General features: G+C 40.1%; 1 protein-coding gene across 1 annotated transcript; it reads right to left on the bottom strand.

The window, feature by feature from the left end:
- Nucleotides 1–1,766: 1,766 nt before the first annotated feature.
- adora1b (adenosine A1 receptor b) lies at nt 1,767–9,452 on the bottom strand. Its single transcript, XM_088369627.1, has 2 exons — nt 8,828–9,452; nt 1,767–6,229 (listed from the first exon to the last, which is right to left on the bottom strand). Exons 1-2 carry the CDS (start codon nt 9,157–9,159, stop codon nt 5,452–5,454), a joined length of 1,110 nt encoding a protein of 369 aa, XP_088225753.1. The 5' UTR covers nt 9,160–9,452; the 3' UTR covers nt 1,767–5,451.
- Between the last annotated feature and the right edge of the window lie 10,472 nt (nt 9,453–19,924).

Raw genomic sequence — 19,924 nt, 5'->3', positions numbered from 1 at the left:
CGTATCAAAGGGGTTAGGGTTAGGTTTATAGGTTTGGTGTCTTAATACGGTTTCAAACTAAAGTCATCTTTTCAACCTATCTATCAGTTTGGGATTAGGGTTGGAAGGGTTTGGGGTCATGTCTGAGGGTTAGGGGTTATGTTAGGTTTAAGGGTAAGGGTAAAGTGTTGTAGTATGGTTTCAAACAGCTTGTCAGCTTTTCAAACTCAAAACATTTCATACATTTTAAAATGAGCTAGGTCAATCCAGGATTAAATTTTTTGAACTAAATTCATCATTCTAAAAATTAAATAGTTCCTTTTTTGCAATTTATTATATCAAAATACTGGCATTGCTCACTCACTCACTCACTCACTCACTCACTCACTCACTCACTCACTCACTCACTCACTCACTCACTCACTCACTCACTCACTCACTCACTCACTCACTCACTCACTCACTCACTCACTCACTCACTCACTCACTCACTCACTCACTCACTCACTCACTCACTCACTCACTCAGCCCGCTCAATCGCTTGCCCATTTTTTGGACACTGAAATAGATTAGGGAGGATGATAGAAATTTGTAAACAGGAATTATCACCTAGGCTTTTCTGCCATGACATCCATTAGAGCGATGTAGTAGTTACGCTACGTAGTGGAGCGCGAGCACAACACTCTTACATATTCATCACACCTGATAAGCAGCTCCTGGAGGATCAAACTGCTTGTCCATTTGTCAATGTGGGAAGCCACTTTGTGTGAAATGTCGCAGTATTGGCTAAACACCAAGGACAGATTCACCTTGGCAATATAAAAACACCATTTCATCATGTCAGTGTGTTTCAAGGTCAGCGGTGGTTGTATTAAGCTAAACAACTAAAAGACCGCCATTGTGTTCTGAATCATGGATGGATAAATTTATATCGTGCCTTTTCACGGATTCAAGGACGCATTACGGTAAGTCACGGGGAAACAAATATGGATCTATATTTACGTACTACCTTGCTTTACGAGTGCCCCAACTTTTACATGCATTACATACATGATGTTATTTGGCCACAGCCACATGAGCCCAAAGAACAATGGAGTGCTGCAGGGTAAGGTTAAAAACACAAAGTTCCTCCTTTAAATTATTTACTTTTGTATGTGAATTTAATGTCTAGCCTCTGCTTCTGTGCGGGAAACCAGGATAATAAAAATAACGCCACTGCTTGAAATATGATGCACGAATAAACATATTGAAAATGGGAACACTTTTTTTATTTTATTCCAATTCATTGAAATTTTTCTATATAGTAATGCTGAGACTGGAATGCAGTTTCTTTTCTTTTTTTTAAAGCTTGATTTAAATGATACATTTGTTAGCTATTAATTTGATAATTCACTAACAAAACAGCAATTTTGTATGTAAGAAAATGAGCTGGATGGTTTTTGTATTGTTATTCCTCCAGTGTATTTTTTTGTGTGCTTGCAATTGCTTCAAATTTGAATGTTTAGCATTCACAACATAATAGGAAGCGAAACTGGGCCTCCAAAGCTGCTAATGATAAGTGTGACAGCAGTGCAGGAATTTCCTATGAAAAGTTGAGAGGTAATCATACCTCAGGACGTGCTGTGCAAACAAATCCCAGAAAAGCAACAAAATCGCTTTAAAAGGAATACATAGTGCACTGGATGAATTTTAATGGTCCTCCTTGCGGTAAACAAGAGAGACAACCAAACTGTTTGCTGCCTACTCAGAAACATTAAAGGAGATTTTTCTTTTTTTTATATCTTTGCAGGTCTAAATAAAAAGCTCTGACATTCACTGATCAAAATCTACAAAGGATGAAAAATTACAGTCTACTTAACATCCTCTGGTTCTCTCTGATGCAAGTTAGGCTTTTGTTACCATGACAACAGGGTGACGCTAGAGCAGTGTTTATGCATATATTGATTCATATTAAACTAACCACAAGACAAGACTGCTCATCCAAAGTCTCTTTTATGGTGAATAGCTAAGTAAGTATTCAGAGCCCCCCCCAAAAAATGGCCACCAAGGCCCATGCAGGAATGACAGTGGTCACATGCAGATTTTTTTTTTTGCCAGTGGTACTGAACATAATTTAATGCATCATGATGCCACGTATTAATATTACAGCATAGTAAAGACACTCAAACAATCATCTGGTGACACGATGAAGACAAAAGACATTGAGCTTCACCTCCTCCATTACCTTACGAGTTGACTTCTGCATGTCCTTTTGGATGAATGTATAATTCAGTCTTATTGGGGGAGAAAGATGTTTGCTGTCCTCAGTGTGCACAAAGAAGGGTCCACAGAGGCGTGCTGCAATCTGATCAAAAGAGCACCACAAACTGACTGGAGGTATTTTCCTTCACAACTTCACTGGATTCGAGGTCTTTTCTTGGGTGGGGATGGAACATAAAATGACCACCAGATGCCACCAGTGAGTCACATCATATGTATGTTAAGGTGTCATTGGGTGTTTTGGCTTTTCAATATAATACAGTGAACCCCTCCCCAAGCCTTGTCTATGTATGACGTTGCTTGTTAACATTAAATTAAGCAGATTTCAGGCGAAGCTGCATTTTTCTTAAAAACGTTATGTGATACTCTTTATGATTAGGATGATTGTAAACTTTCATTTGGAAAACTGCTCACATTCTTTTTCTCAATTCAAGGCAAAAATGTACTAAATGACTACTTGACTACTTGTATTAAAAAGAAAGGGAATTAAGATCTCAAGTGACCACTATACACTATTTACTGGATCTGACAAGGAGCAGCGACGTAATCTGTTAGAAACGGCCACTGCTTCCAAAAGGACACTGGCCTTAAAGGGGCAATCAACCCCCACATTTTTTTTATAATTCTCCCACTAGTCGAAACACAGTGTTCTGATTAAATATTCCTTCAAAAACCAACAAATGAATGACTACTGCCAGTCTTTTTCTACATTACACGACGTATCTTCACATGGGCCTTGGTTTTATGTTGGAATTCCAAAGAAGACCGAAGACTGGGACACTAAACCATATAATGCCATTACAGTTTGTATGGGTGGTTTCCTTTTATCAGGTGTGGGAAGTGCTGACAGGGGGTGCACCATCAAGGATTACAACTTGCATCCGCACATACACACTTTTGTGCAAAATATCGTCCTTACTGTGCGATGTTGTGCCATGAAGACCCTGAAGACGTCGCAAGATTACAGCCATGCTGCGCTTGTATAGTATTTACATTAATATTACATTCATACGTGTACCAAACAGGCTGGATTTACACTGCAGTGTGGTTTCAAGTCATGAACATAAAATAACACACTTTACAACTCAATATGAGGCATGGAAGTGAACAATAAAAGCTGCAAGAGAAATTCCCCTCCTTCTCCCAATCCTCCAAACGAACATCAAATGTTGATGGCACAAAAATATTGTTTATCCCTTCAAGCCTCTGGTGGCTGGACTAAAGTTTATCCCAATGGATTGTTATGGGACTTCCTTTTATGTTGCAACGAAGAGGCGCTCAAAAACAGTCGGGCTATCCTGAAGCCTCGGGTCTCATGCTGATTGCCAAGTCGGACTTAAAAAAAAAAAGATGTCTTTTCGGGTATGTACTACCTATTGCGCCTGGTAACGCATGATAATAGGAAGGAAGGTTTTCATATTATGGGGGAGGGGAGACTCAAAAATCAGGAGATCTGAATTGGTGACAAACAATTTAACGCGACACAATTCAGCACTACATAATTCTGATTCTTTGCACGTTTTCAGCAAATATCATCAGGCATCTATTCAGAAACAAATCTCTCGATTCACTTTAAAGGGTCTTCAAATTAGCAACGACCCCAAAAATAATTACACCTGGTCTGACTCACAGCAACACTCACTCACATTCGTCCCTCATGTGTGAGTGCTGAGACGCCAGCGTGCCCCATGGGTGCTATGCTCCTGTTTTGGGTATTAAGTGAATGTAAATGTCTCTTCAACCCTGAGATTTTATTTGGATTTTTTTTTATACCTTGATGCAATGCTGAATTGTTTTATATAATTGATGCAGCGTATACCCAGTCTGACAGAGAACTTTCCCTCTTGATTTTGTATTTTGTCATTTCCATCGATTTCCACATTCTGCACTAAACAATGCCCAAAAATGAGGTAAACAACTTCAAGCTTAATTTCTCTAAGGGCGACAGTTGTTCTCAAACTGGGGTCCACAAGGGAGTCTGAAAAATAATTTGCAATAAATTACCATGTTATATCATTCAAACGGTGGGTGACATGCCCAAAAAAAAAAAAAAAAAAAAAAAAATCCAATAACTTCTCATTACCTTAGCTTTGGGCAAATTAAAAGCTCTGATATACTTGTGAAATATCATCAATATTAATTTATAGTGCCATCAAGACTTCCCCCTGCGGTGTAAATAAGCATTTCTTTTTATTGCTAAAACTTATGTTCAGTTAAAGCGAGGATTATGATGAATCCCCTGTGAGGATCCAACCAGACCCGAAAAGTTTGAGAAGCCCATGCCTTGACACACGACGACTGACGTCAGGTCACTGTCATAGTGTTAGGAAATTATTGCAAATTTATAGACCTTCTCATAATGTTTGTAAACATACACGGTAGGGTACTAACTATTGTGTTTTGTTCACAGATTTCATTGCATTATATACAATGACAATAAAGGCGATCCTGATTTTGAAAAACCCTGAAAAGAAATATTTTCAGAGTCATTCAAAACAAATTGTGAGTAGGATAAATCAAGTTTATATCGTAAATTCTTCATGTTGTATTTGTTGCCATGTCTAAAGGGATGGACTAAGAATCGAACCTCGTCATTGGGTTTGTGGACTGCAAATATTTGATTGGGTTGTCCTCGCTTAATCTAGCAAAACATCATGGTTAGCTTTCTAGCTCATGTCAGCGCTACAGTGTGATCCATTTCCCTGTCAAAAGAGCACGCTTGTGTCAAGAATCTGAGCAGCACAAGTCAATTGATTAGCCAGTCCTTCGAGGATCATCATAAAAACAGTGTTGAAGTTTCCACCACGTCTTTTTTTGAATCAACTTCCCATTTAATAGTAAAGTCCTTTCACCACTGCGTCTGCCTTTAAAGCCGTTCATCTCACGTAACATCATCTTCATGACTCACATTTAAGCTACACTGGTTAAGAAAAGGAAGGCAAAAATCATGATTTAAGCCATTGACCCTGTTTCCTGAATCGCTCTGCCTTAGTCAAATGACGGCTTTGTTTACAAGTGGTGCCCTCCAAGATGACTTGAGCTTCAGCCACCCAGAAATACGTCATAGTCAAAGGGTCCATGTCAGCACGCTCCTCCTGAGTAAAGAGCAATCCTATTGCTTTGGTTTGCAAGGATTGTCTCAGTCACCTCATGAACACATGCCAGGGTTCTTGTGCTTTGAAGGTTAATCCTCAAAAGGCGGCATTCCTTGCGCTAAATGGCATTCTGCTCCAATAGGGGCGGATGTTCTTTCAACTGTAGAGGTTCACTGCTCTGGTTCTGAGGTTGCAGGGCGTCGGGCACACGGTCGCCATCATGCAGGAGCCTCGGGGGCGACATTTGACCTGGGTCGGGATTGACGCTTTGCCACCTCCTGTCACTGGGCTGCATCTCCAGAGTGGGTGTGTTCTTGCAGCAGAAATACTGATGCCAGATCTTACGGAAGGCCGTGCGGAACTTGTTGATACGGAAGGCGTAGATGATGGGGTTGACGGCCGAATTGCCGTGGGTGAGCAGGATGGCGATGTAGAGGAGGAGGATGGGTGTCTGGCACTCGGGGCAGAAGAGCGTCATGCAGTTGATGATGTGTAAGGGGAGCCAACTGACGGCAAAGAGAAAGAGGACTAGCGCCAAGGATTTGGCCAGGTTGAGCTCCTTATCGTAGTACTTGTTGGGGTCGGTGTGGCTGCCGGTCAACTTCTTGCTGTTGAGCTGCTTGTGGATCATGTAGAAGATCTCGGCGTAGATCAGCAGCATGAGCAGAAGCGGCGGCAGCACCCAACCGAAAAAGTTGAAGTAGACCATGTAGTCCATGCTGATGACGTTCTCAAATTGGCAGGTGACCACCAGGTCGGAGTCGATGGAGCCGTTTTGCTGCAGACGCTTGAGGTTGTTCCAGCCTAGCATGGGGGTTAGGCCCACCACAAAAGCCACCGTCCAGCATACCACCACGGCCGCGCCCGCTCGCCGGGGCGTCACCACTTGCTTGTACCTGCAGGGGACAATAGGAGGAAGCGTTAACTTAGCACTGATAGCATAATGTTAAGTATGATCTAAGTTAAATATTCGACATTAGAGATGTACAGAAGAATAAATAATAAGGGCCCTACTGACTGAATTAGCTAGTTGGTTTAATAGGCTCATGTTAAAAATTTTTTTTTATACACAAGAGTATTTAATCAAAATTTGTACATGTGTGCGAAATGTTTGGCCACTTTTAATAAGACCTCAGAGTTTCTCTAGTCTGCTACATTTTAATGATGAACCTGATGAGAGCACCAAAGGCTTTGTGAATTGACCCAGATGTCGCTTGTTTCACGTGCTGAATGTTTCATGTGAATGAAACCACAATCATATGGGATATGTATTGCTCTATATGGCAGTCACAAAAAATACTATCAGGGCATTAAATGAGAAGCACGCACTAAGCCACTATGGTGTAAATCCAGCCCTCTGACATTTGTGCACATCTCGCCTGAAGCAAAAGGAAATGCTCCAATTATGCTCAGCTTTCATGCGTTGGATTAGTATTGATCAAGAATGTACGTGTTGGGACAGCCACGTCTCTAAGTCAAGGAAAATGCCAGCAATTCACACGCTTTGCCTTTTATTCTAGAAATAGTTAATTAGTTATAATAAAAACATGAATAAAAATAGAAGGGATTATTTTATTACAATGATAAAATGTTGACGTATTTTACATGCACATTTTCAGTGTTTTATTTGCTTCATCTTGTATGAGGTGAGCCAACAGTCCATTTGGGCTCTGCGCTGGAGGACATTCTATGTCCCACAATGAAAGTTTAAATCATTCATGCATGTGATGTGTAAATATAATTGTCCTGAGACAAAATGTATAAATGAAGCTGTAGTTAACTTGATTTCTAAAAATGATTTAACACACCTAATATATCTTGAGCACCCCCTAAAATGACCCCCCCCCCCCCCCTCTCTCTTAATAGTAATAATAAAAATGCATAAGATTTATATAGCAATTTTCTAGACACTCAAAGACACTTTCCAGTGCATACATTATTCATGGACTCACACATTTATACTCCGGTGGTGGTAAACTACATCGGTAGCCACAGCTGCCCTGGGGCTGCCAGTGTGCGCTTGTGGCCCCTCCAACCACCAACATTAGTACCCACCTGTAAACCGCCCATCAGTCTGTCCGTTCTTCCTTCCCTCCGCAAATTTTAAGAAAAAAAGTAGATTAAATTCTAGACCAAAAAAAAGCAGGTCAACTTGAACTTAACCAAGGCACAGACAAATTGGCGCTCCGCCTGTGTGAGTGCTGTATGATGTCATATCGGATTATTTCAATCATAAATATAACACCATCATGGGACAATCCGAAATCATCAATTGAATGGATTATAATCCCCATCATCATCAGTGATCATGTGATGCTACCTGCTTTAAAAATATATGATAATAATAATAATAATACGACTATTACTACTATTACTGGTGGTACTTCCACTACTACTACTACTACTACTACTACTAATAATAATAATAATAAAAATAATAATAACCATGTAAAGGGTTGCATGCTACAAGCAAAAAAGGAGAAGCTTTCCCATGCTTTTATCTCCAGTAGACATGATTATTGTAATGGTCTTCTGAGGAGATTACCCCAAAAGAGCATAAAACAGCTGCAGTGGATTCAAAACCCTCTAGCTTGGGTTCTGAAAAAACACAGAGATCTGAAAACCTCACTCCAGTCCTTAAGATTTTAACACTGGCTGTAGAACAGATTTTCACATTTCTGCTACCGGTATGTAAATCACGAAATGATTTAGATCCCAAATACCTAATAGAAATTTTACTTGAATATAGTAGTAAAGGAGAAAATCCTGTTTAAAAACTATGTAAGTTTGTATGTACAAAGCATGTCTTGCCCAATATGTTTTCAGCATGTTGTGTTTGTTTTTGTTTTTTTTTTGCTTTTTTATGTGTTTAAGATAAATAGCACTCCATAATATTGCACTTTAAAAAATTAAAAGCAATATTAGTATTAAACACCATGTTAAGAATGAAATAGTTTGTGCATTGTGAGTTAATGCTTGAATACAATTCAGTGTGCTGTTTCTTCTGGTGCTGTACAATATAGTCATACAGACACAAATGATGAGTCACCACAATTCTCATCTCAATGACTCAGTAAAGGGTGATAATATTGGTCATGAGTATAGAATATACAGTGAGTATTGATTGTAACATTATCTGTCTATATGTGTTGCACCGCCATTGGTGTTCAAACACTTCAGAGCACATTGATGCTAGTTTTGTTAGCCCAACATTTGAATTTTCTATTTTTTGTCGGCATTAAGCTTGTGGGATCATTCCTAAGGCACAGTTGTTTAGTTGTTTTAAATACACAACATTGTTTAGCTAAATGAATCAAATTGCATGGTGGTTTATTACCTGTTTTTCTTGAAAACTTAAAATTTCAATTTCAAAATGACCTGACCTGGCTTGACCACCAAAATTTGCACTGCATTGCTGATTTAACACGTGTATATTTTGACATTATGATAACGCACCGCTAAACTCAGGGTAAATACTGATCATGTGATGTTACCTGGTAGGGATCTTGACCCTCAGGTAACGGTCAATGGCGATGGCGAGCAGCGCCAGGATGGAACTTTGCGTGAGAACCAGAACCATGCAGGCGACCAGCAGGCAACTGTAGAAGTGCGTCTGAAACCCGATGCTGATCGTGATGGCCAGTGGGATGACCAGCGCCCCGACCGCGATGTCAGCCAGCGCCAGCGACACGATGAAACAGAAGGTGGTGTCCCGCAGGGATTTGTTAATCCTCACCGCCCACACCACCATCACGTTGCCCACCACGGACGCCACCGCGATCGCCACCTCCATGCCGATGTAGAGGGACAGCAGTGCTCCGGGCATCCTTGACGAGGATCACGTCGGGGGAGGAAACAAGCACAGAAAGAAGACGAAAAAACCTCTCTTGAGTTTGACACACGCGTAATTTGGGTTTAGTGTGTCCAAGGGCAGGTGCGGAGGTTCGTGCGTCCGCGGCGCCGATGCGCGCTACTTCCACTTGGCTGCATCGCCTACAGGAGGGGGAAAGAGCAGAAATGGAAAGGATGCTCCTTTTCTCCGTGCATGCGCGCGGGGCAAGAGGAGGTGGGTGATGGGTGGGGGGGACTCCACGACCGAACAAAAGAGAAGCTTGAAGCAATATCGAGAACCCGTCCAACTACGCGCGTGCATGTGCGCCAACACGCATGACACCCCCTCCTCCTTTTCCTTCGATCCCCTCAGTCCTCGTGCAGTTGCTTCCAAATAGCATCATGAGTATAATATATTTTTCTGGGTACACAGTGAGGCAAAAGTCCCAGGAATTCCCTTGAACTAAAGATGTAGGTCGTCTCGCAGATTTCACAGATGGTGTCAGTTTCTCCCTTCTCCTACTCGCTGTTTACTTTCAACTCACACGTCTTCAATGTTGGCCCGAGTCAAGGAAAACAATTACCACACCATCTACATCATTTTATTTTTTTTACCTAGAGACGTTAATACTATAGTATTAACTGTCTGGCATTAATGAACGGATAAATAATATTCGATTTTTTTTTCTGACAAAATAGAGAGTAGCGATATATACCTACTTATATACTTATATTCAATATATTTTGATGTGTAATACTGTCTGTACAAATTCTGTACTTCATCATGGAACAAATTCAACTCTGTGTCAAGGTACCCTTTCAGTAATTTACTGTATATATATATATTTTAAATGTGCTTACCCCAAATGCAACTCATTGGATTTCTACTGAACAAAAGGTAGATATTCATCCGTCACGGCCACATTAGATTTGCCTGTGTGGTCCGTGCAGAAGTGTGTGTGGAGATTTGAACTTCGAACTGTTGCCAACGGTGTTCATAAAAGGGGAGGACAAAAAATGACAGATAGCCACACTTGCATAACCTAATGATATCGAACATACAAGCTCTATCATAAATGCAATATAGACTCAACTAGCATGCTAATAAATACAATGCTGTTTTTGTAGTTTAGGGATCCCCAACACCATCACCTGAAAGCCAGTAACACCCCATGGAAAGGTAAAGAAAATTGGGTGGAAATGTCTATCATAAGACACAAAAAAGTCTCAACAACACGTGTACTGAAGTAAAATAGGAAGTATCACGAATTATGGAGGAGCTGTTTTTTTATGCTTCTAACTTTGCCCATCAGGAAACACAATTTTCAATGACACACTCACCACATCCATTGTGTCACACACTGAACACACTGAACCTTTGTCTCAGGTACACACACGCAAGTGTGGCATTGACGTTGATATGCTAAGGTTCAAAGTTCAATTGTACCCGAGGGCGGCAGCTGCAATCGTGACAGGGTTGCCATTACTTCCTCAAGGCAGGCGTGACCGCCGAGTATGTTCGAGGGAGTCCCGAGTGGCCCTCACTTATATATTATGGAGCAGTGACGTGCAGAGAGGCTGCATTCCACATGACTGAAAGTGAAAGCAAAAGCGCCTTGTCAGCCTTCGGCCAAACACTAAAAAATATTTGATCTCAGTCCCAGAACTAAGAACACTATCACTACTATGAAGGTTTGATATTGTGCCTAAACAGTTGAGACACAATGTCAGTGGTTGGTGGATTCAATAATAGAATCAAAGGTACAATTTGATGTTGATAGGTTTGATGTAAATCTATTTTCATACACACTTGGCGGTGTCGTCTGCCTTTCGCCCGATGTCAGGCTCTGGTACCCCTAGTGATGCTGAACAAAAGAAGCGGTGTCGGGAATGGATGGACTTTTCTTTGCGCTTATAAAAAGAAATTTGTATGTATGTGTCATTGTATTTGACTCATCTCATACCTAATTGTGTTCATTTGTACTTGATTGTAATATTGTTCGATGCAGAGATCACATACAATATGTACAACCCACCAGAGTGTCTCAAGTCCTTCAAGTTCAAGCAAGTCTTAAGTCATAAACTCCTGCTCAGTCACAACACATATTAGAATGACAAAAAAAATATGTTGATATGACTGAACTTCATTAATAAAATAAAATGTAGAAAATAAAGGGATCATATAAATAAATCTAATAAATCATAAAATAAAAATAGACAAGACATTAGTTTGCATACATTAATTTCATGCAGATGTACTAAATGTTATTTTTGTATGTCAATTTTATTCTTCGAGCTGCTAAAGCGCTTTGTGTTACGATCAAACTGACGTGCATTAGTTAAAAGGGGGCCTGCCACATCAATATGGCGAGTCCCACATCGCTGGTTAAATGTCTGCATTCTGTATGATGGTGCCTAGCCAAGATGTGAATAAATTAAAGCATCCCCCTGACAACATCTCACCAGTCTATTTATTTAGCTGAGGGACAGTAACACGGATTAAATTTTGCCTCAGTGCCAATGTGCAAAGTTATCAAAACGCAAATTGTATGTAATTGATAGTAACAATTCATTTGGACTTTTGTACAATATTTTCTGTTTACTTTGACTTAAGCAAAAACGTCTCATTTTACCTGAGCTTTTTTTTCACATAAGAAACTGGATTTTTACTCAAGTAGGTTACTGTGAGCACTTTTGCCACTTTTGATCGATACAAAACGTTGCTGGAAGGGGAAAAAAAACAACAGGAAAATGGTCAGCATGCAGCAATCGATTCACTAAATTGCCTTAAACCTTCCGCTCAGGAATTATAGACATATTGCGGTGACAGTACAGTATGCAGTCTGAAGACACGCCCCCATCTGGGTGGGCACGTGAGTGCTCCGCATGAGCCCTGAAGGTCAAGTCAATGTGCTGTACTGTAGGAAAGAAGCAGCCATATGGTCTTCACACCGGTGCCTCGACACCAGTTCACTTGCCACTTCAAAGCGAATGTTAATATTGGGCGTGACAAAAGTAACGTATTTAGTGCTAATGGAGTTATATAATAAGTTATATTTTGGTCATATTATTACAGTTACCAAGGCCAATAACACAAAATGAAACTAGGAAAAAGAGACGAAGAGGAAGTTACTCATTAACCCATTTACAAGCAGAATTTTCCATTTGTCACTCATAAAAGTAGCGAGTTGAATTTATTGTTCTTGTTTGTCATTGAGCTTGGTCCTTTGAATTCTTAAGAATGTCTCTTTATTCCTTTCCTATCATAGTCAAGACATACATAACGTGGCTGAGAAGCCATTGTTTTTCAGGTCATCCACAGTCAAAAAAAGTTGATTCGGAGATACGAAAGCCAGAGCCGAAATTCGAGCGTGCGAACCTCGGGACTGTTAAGCAGATGTGCCCGCCCCTCATCTACAATGTAAATCTTTCCTGTATGGTTGGCACGCATTTAGCATCAGAGGCAGTCAAAAATAGCCCAATCCCTACCCACCTTTGGTGTGTGGATTTCACGTGTTTACTGACACATTTTCCACATGTGGGCCTAATCGCAAATGTGTGCAGGCTGTTTCCTGTTAAAACATCTGCGGGAATTATCCTCGGTGCGTAGCATGAATTACATACGCGAGTAGCACTCGCACTGCTGTCATTTTTATTTGTATTTTTATGGATGCTTTGTTGGGGGAACATTTCAGAGGCTCTGCGTTTTCTGCAAAGTCATCTCATTCACTGCTGGTATGAGATGACGTGGGAGTTGTTGCATGACGGAGTCTGCGGTTTGACTATCCCACAGTGGACGACGCCAAAAGCCACTGTGGGGAATCACCTCTTAAAAAAAACACCCTTCAAAAATTGCCAACATTGTCACTTGGCTCCACTTCCTGTTTGCATTCATACATACTTTATCAACAATTGAAACCCAAGGGTTTAAGAACCTGGCCGAATTTAAAATTTTATTCTATCTATTTCATAAATGGGTAATTTGCTTTATTGTAACATCATTTTACACATTTATTAACTGCGTTGATCTGGCACGTCACATACAAGAGTGTTCTTAAAAACCATGTCGTATGTGAATGATTTAAAAAATGGCTAAAAATATCAAACGGGGCTAAAAAATTAAGTGGACTAGTCCACTGAATCCTTTGAAACCACACCTTGCTAAACTGACAATCAAATATCACTTTTACGACCTCGGAAAAATGACAGAGGTGGGCAATCTACTTAAGTGCGCTGGTCCGTCATTCGTTCTTCGTCCACGACCTGGGCACCCTTCCGTCATTGTCACTTTGTCCTTTTTCCTCCGCCCTGGTTATTTTAAAAGGGTCCTTGTGCATTGTTAGCACTGAGCGCTAAACAGTCTACAAAATGACCTGCGAAAATGCCAAGCTTAATACCCCAGTCGTGCTGCATTTAAATAGCAGTCATTCATATCGAGAGGGCTGCAAAATTCACAAGGAACGGGTAACAAGAATAAAGCAGCTGCCATCTCTATGTCATTCATTGTTCCTTAGGAAACAAAAACTGTGTTTTGATTTTCTGTACTTAAACGAGGAATGCCCCATTTCTTCAAACTCGCGCGAGACATGGAGGCTAGACGACAGCCAGGCTCTCTATGGAAATCTATCTTCAAACATAGAAAACCTACTGAAAAACAAATCACTGAATTCACTTCACAGGGTCTTTAATAAAAAAGCTTATCAGCGGCGGTTGCAATTGTGATTATAAGAAGTGCTTTTGGGAGACTATCAGAGAACCCTTTGCTGAGAAGATGAATGTGCTACATGGCTGACTTTGTGTGTAGGTGTGTGTGTGCGTGTGTGTGTGTGTGTGTGTTTGTGTCAAGATCAGGCAAGATGTGTGGCGTAGTCATCTGGCAATGCAAACCGCAACTCTATTTGTCGCCGTTTTTAATTAAACAATCCATGACTTACCCCAAACATCCAAGTCAGCATATGAACTCCCTGCTTACAAATGGCAACTTTCTGTAATGTGCTAAGTCAGGAGTGTCAAACTAATTTTCATTGCGGCTCACGACGTAGTTATGGTTTCCCTCAGACGACCAATATGACTGTGAAAATCACACAAAAGAATAATCACCTCATTATATTATAATGTTGACGCAATCACCAAGTTGAGATTCAAATTGACCATGAGACAGATGTGCTAACCACTCCATCACTGTGGTACCCTAATTTTGCTTCTTCATTTATTTGCAACAATATATACTGGGAAGACTGGTCATCTCAACGCCTCTTATTCCATGCCCAAATACCACAATGCCCACAATTAAATTTTCAAATGTCCACACCAGTCACCCAGTAAACGACTTCTGTGGCCTACAGGACATCTCTGTCCACCGCGCGATAAGCGATGAAGCTATTCATCTCATGTTGTCTCTGTTTGCCGAGTGTCCCTGGCGATAACGGCGCAATTCTTCTTCTCGACAGTGACCGCTCTTGTTCAAGATGGCTAAACTGTTTCTCTAAAGGAGTGGGAAGTCTGTGTCAGATCTAATAAATGCGGCTGCTGTCTGGCCCGGATGTCCTCAGAGACTGCCAATAAAGTTCACAGAGGGGAATGGTTTTCAAATGACCATGAAATGAAAAAAATAAATAAACAAACAAACAAACAAACAAATAAATAAATAAATAAATAAATAAATAAATAAATAAATAAATAAATAAACAAACTGGTGATATTTTGTCATTTGAACATGGATGGAAATCTTTTTAATGGTGCCAACAAAATGATTTCTCATAAAGAAATAAAAAATAAAATTTCCTCATTTCAACTGAGGCTCCTTTTATTTTATTTTTGTTAGTTTTATTAGAATTGGAATTGAGATGGAAATCTTTTTAATGATCCCAACAAAATGATCTCTTATCAAATTTGGATACATTTAAACCAGACATTTTTTTTCCTCATTTCAACTGAGTTTCCTTTTATTTTATTATTTTAGTTTTATTGAAATTGGAATCGAGAATCCTTGGGAACTATAATAAAATTGAGGAACTGGACCCAGAATTGTCCAAATTCAAATGATGCCCATGTGTAACTTGCCCAACACTTGCCCAACTTGCCAACTACTGAGAGTGACAGTAACTGCAAGTGTGCTGGGACTCCATATGACAATATTCTCTGCTTATTATTGCATGAACATGCTTCAGACTTTTTTTCAGTGAAGAAGGTAGGATAATTAAAGCATCCAGAGAGCTTCTAAATCTCCATAGTCAGCACATTCCAATGAAATATGGCTCTTTGTTAAGAAGGCTCAAGCAACACTCATGAAAGAGAATACAGGAAGCGTTGTGGAATAAATCTTATGAAAGAGGCCGTTTTATTCCACGAGTACACTAAATATGACATGTTTGCTGACGTTTTACTTTACCAAGCAGGTGAGTAAAGGTCATGCAATTCACTTTGATTCATATCGTGCTCATTTTCAACAAAGGTTATTTTAAGGAGACGGTCGAGAAACACTTTCCTCATACTTGAATTGACGAACTGAAGCCAAACAGGAAAACAATCCGTGGAAGAAACCTCTGAGCTAGTAGAGTGAGAGAGAAAGACAGAGAAGGAGAGAGAAAGATGAGGAGCAGTTGAGAGGAGAGCAAGTGAAAAACATGTGAAAGAGAGCAATAGAAAAAGGAGCGAAGGGATGACAAAAATGGAAAAGGAGGAAGAAGAGGGGAGGAGAGAGGGGGGGAGAGAAGAGAAGGACAGTAGAGGAAGGGGCGAGAGGGAAGAGAGAGACAAAAAGAGGGAGGGAGAAAGAGCCAGAGATTGAGAGAGTGAGAGAGAGCAAGGAAAAGAGAAAGAGAGAGAGACCGTAGTGATTCACTGATTAGCAATTTCAGTGACTGTTGCTAATCAGTGACAATAATCAGTGCAATTCATACGACAGCATCATTTGTAGCATACGTCAAAGCATTGCCGTCGTTAAGGTAAAGTGGGTCGAACAAGAAAAAGAGAATCTCTGCGTCCCATCCTGACCGACGAAGACTTTGATGTTGCTTTTCGGCGCGAGAATAGAAAGCATTTTAAATGAACTCTACAACAGGAAACGTCAAGCCACCCCGAATCTGGCATGACAGCACGTCATTAAAATTCAAATTGACAAAATGTGGACACATGTAGTATGCACCCCCCACAATATTAGGTACATGCCGCAAGGTTAGATTAGATCTGTTATGCAGATTGCTTCATGGCTTTGCATGTTTATGAGCAATGTATTCAGATTGTACACTGAGCTGCTCAGTGTCAGCCTGGTTGGAAAAAAAAGTCTTGAAGAAATGTTTTCCTATGTGTTTCTCCGTCTTCATCATCCACCAGATGACATGTGGGAATATATGTTTCTATGGCAACTGACATCAATGTGGGAACTAATATGCTCCAAATGTTTTCCCGGTGGTGAAAACATGAGCACGTAAACAGTTTCATCAGCTGTGCTCAATTCACACCGAGTGCTTAATTGTGATGTTTACAATTCATGTACTTGTTTCTAAAATTGTAAATTTTCAAGATATAAATTTGTTGATTTTCTAGAATTTTTTTTATATTTCCAGAGAAAGTTGTATATTATAGAGAATGAGAATGAAGTTGTATATTTACGCAATTACGCAAATTTATTTTTGACCTCCAAGTTGTCAAATTTTAGGCTGCATGTAAACGTGGTGATATCACATTGAGCACTTTAAAATATATACATTGTTTTAAAGAGGGTAACACTATTGTGACTAAATCAGAACAAGGCACTCTGACGTGCAGCACAAATCTAGCCAATGACGAATAAGGGGTTCAGAAATAATTTAGCTAAAATTGAGGACAACATGAGCTTCATCTCCAGTTTTCCAGTGGTTGTGTTATTTATCCCTCATTTCCCATTCAGGGCCTTGTCAGTCTCCCTCCCAGAAAAAGATGGACCACGGCATACAAGACACCCTGGCAGGGCGCGCTTGGCTTCAGTGCCAATCATTGTCAACGTTACTGACAGTGACAGGCGCAATGTTCTTAAAGCTGACGTGGTACTACAAGAAACAGCCAGTGGCGGCTTTCAGCTCCATTTGCATATTTGTCTCTGAGGAAATTATTACGTCCGACACAACGAAGTGGTTGCACCTGACTTTTTTTTACCTCATGAGACAAAGTTATAAATCATTTCACATCAGCTTTACAGACAGAAAACGACTCCAGTGTCATGGTAGTTCGAGAAGAAGTCAAGCAGCCGTGGAAGGCAGAATACTCATGCTGCTTCTGTAACAATTATGGACATTAATTATCTCACAGACACACAAATAGAATTTGTCAGCTAACGAAATATTGACTTAGTTAATTAATTTCACGCTTGATAGGTGGGCAAGCAGCCCTGACACAAATAGTGGGATACAACCCATTAAGTCAATTTTACACATATACTTACAGTATATATATATATATTTCATCAAATTTTAGAAAATAATTGTGACTGGTCAAATAAGAATGGCAATGTAGAAATTGCCTCCAAACCATCAAGCCATTTAGTTCCAGGCAGCATGGAGAGACTTAGGAAAGGCTGAAAGAAATTTTAGATATCGCAAACGGTCACCCAGACGCTGGCAAAAAAATGAGTAAAATACAAAAGTGCAATATCAGAAGTTCTCTTTAAAAAAACTTTTATTTCGGGTTTCGACTTTTCAACCTCACTACTCAAATCATCGGAATTGCCCCCATTTAAAAAGCAATGATTACACTAAAACGATTGCATTTCACCCACAAAAATCCGCTTTGAGCATCAAAACCTGCAGTGTGAACTTAACGATAACGATTAAAGATTTTTTGTTATCGACTACAATGTGATAAAAGTAAGGTCAAAGTCAGTAAATCGATGAAGTCATCGGATTTATTTTCAGCAGACTAGCCTACAGCAGTCCCCAACCTTTTTTTGTGCCACAGACTGTTTCACTTGAGATATATTTCAATGGAAATCATAGGTGGGCATCCTTCGTCCCTGACCCACGTGGGCCCAGTCTGTCCCTCGTCGGCGAGAGCCAATCGGCGTTGAGAACACAATTTCCACGTCGCACGAATGAAACATCAGCTCTGGAGTCACTTTCCCTACCAGGTCAGGTAACAAATGTTGGCAAATGTAATCCCAAGGGAGCCTTTTGATACAGCGCCAGTGATTCAGTGCAGCATGTACTACAAGAGGGAGCATTTTCCATACAAAAACATTTTGAGATGAATATTTAATAACGACATTTACATTCATATGGCGCTCTCAGTTATGAAAGCAAAAATTTGAATTGCACGGTATTATAATGTGCATGTTTTGACAAATGCTATGGCCGTCTGCATAGTCAGGGCAGGAGTGCAAGATTTCATCCAAATAAGTATTTCTGTCCAAAAATGCAAATAAATACACAGGATAAAAAGCAAATCATTCTTTTTTGAAGAGAGAAATTGTCATAAAGTTCCATTTTAAATATGACAAAGCATAGAACAGCCGCAACATGGCACAGCAATGCAACTTTGAAGGAACTGTTAACGATGAAAGAGTTTCCAGGAGTCTTAATAACATCTCTGTGGCTTACAGCACTTTTTTTTCTTCTAAGCCTCCCGTGAGTTGTGAAAATGAGCGACTGGTCACCACGGCCACTTTCCTGCTGGAGTAATGGCGAGTATTGCTTTTGTTGCCATAACGAGTGGTATGTGAAGTGAGTGAGTGCCCGTGAAAATGCTGCACTTATACACTATAAGCATGCATTAGAATCCATTAATGGCTTCGACCCAACTTCATGTTTGTTCCTTTTTCCGATCACAATTACACGATCATTGTCCCTTTTGTATGGTATTCCATGAATCCTTTTTAAATTACATTGGTGTTGTTTACAGTGTTCCTGTTGGAAACACTCATGAATAATGCAAGCCAAGGTCAAGGTTCTCTATCAATTTGCTTTAAAGGAGCCTCTGGAGCATCCTGGCTATTAACCAAGGGCAAGACGTCATGATCTTGCTTCTACGCATACTGATGACCAACAGTAGATAACCTTTGCAAACAATCCCGCTGGGACAAGACACAGCGGACCCGTGTCTTTGGATATGAAACAAAATAAATATTTTTATATATATATTAACGGATCTTTTCTGCTACAACGTTTCTCGAATGCCAGAAACAAAAATTGTTATTGAAAGAATTTTGAAATTTACGGATGTTCTCAGGTCTGAGTTAAAATCACAGGAAGGAGTCCCACCATTACACAGATGTCAAAACTTCAGAGTGCTGCCAAAACTGGTGCTGGCCTTTCTCAAAGTTATTTTATTTATGAATTTGGAATATTTCAAAACGGTAAAATATCAAAATCCTCCCAAAACAAGTCAAATTAAAATGAACTGAGACAATAAGTGCCTTGAGGGATTGGGCTGATTGGTGCAAACAAAAAACTTAACATGAAACAAAAGTCAATCTAATCATAAGAAAGCCCACACAGCGCAGAGCAATATGAACCAAAACATTTCTGGCCTCGACTAAATTATCTGAGTAATTGTTTGCTCCTTCTCCATTTTCCATCAGATTGCAAAACCCTCTTAAATAACACAAGCTCCACCACTTTTACACGCTTTACCATCAGCACGCACATTTGTGAGTCAAAACGCAATTTAGCACCCGCTATGTGGGATCTTATTAAATCAGGCCCATAATGAGCAAGCAAGGCATCCGGGGTGGTTTTGCAATATGGATCATGTTGTCTGCAGACAATTGGCATCTTTAAAAGCAAAGC

The sequence above is a fragment of the Syngnathus floridae genome, chromosome 2 (assembly GCF_059516105.1).
Source record: "Syngnathus floridae isolate MCC-2025c chromosome 2, RoL_Sflo_1.0, whole genome shotgun sequence".
NCBI lineage: Eukaryota > Metazoa > Chordata > Actinopteri > Syngnathiformes > Syngnathidae > Syngnathus > Syngnathus floridae.
Note: the sequence above shows the minus strand (reverse complement) of the source record. Positions and strands in the feature narration are given on the sequence as shown.

What these genes read in the sequence shown, in the direction of transcription:
- adora1b (XM_088369627.1), bottom strand. Translation starts at nt 9,159, where the DNA reads ATGCCCGGAGCACTGCTGTCCCTCTACATCGGCATGGAGGTGGCGATC. An exon ending in AGGGTCAAGATCCCTACCAG is followed by an intron (nt 6,230 to 8,827) that starts GTAACATCACAT and finishes TGTCCCCTGCAG; the next exon opens with GTACAAGCAAGTGGTGACGC.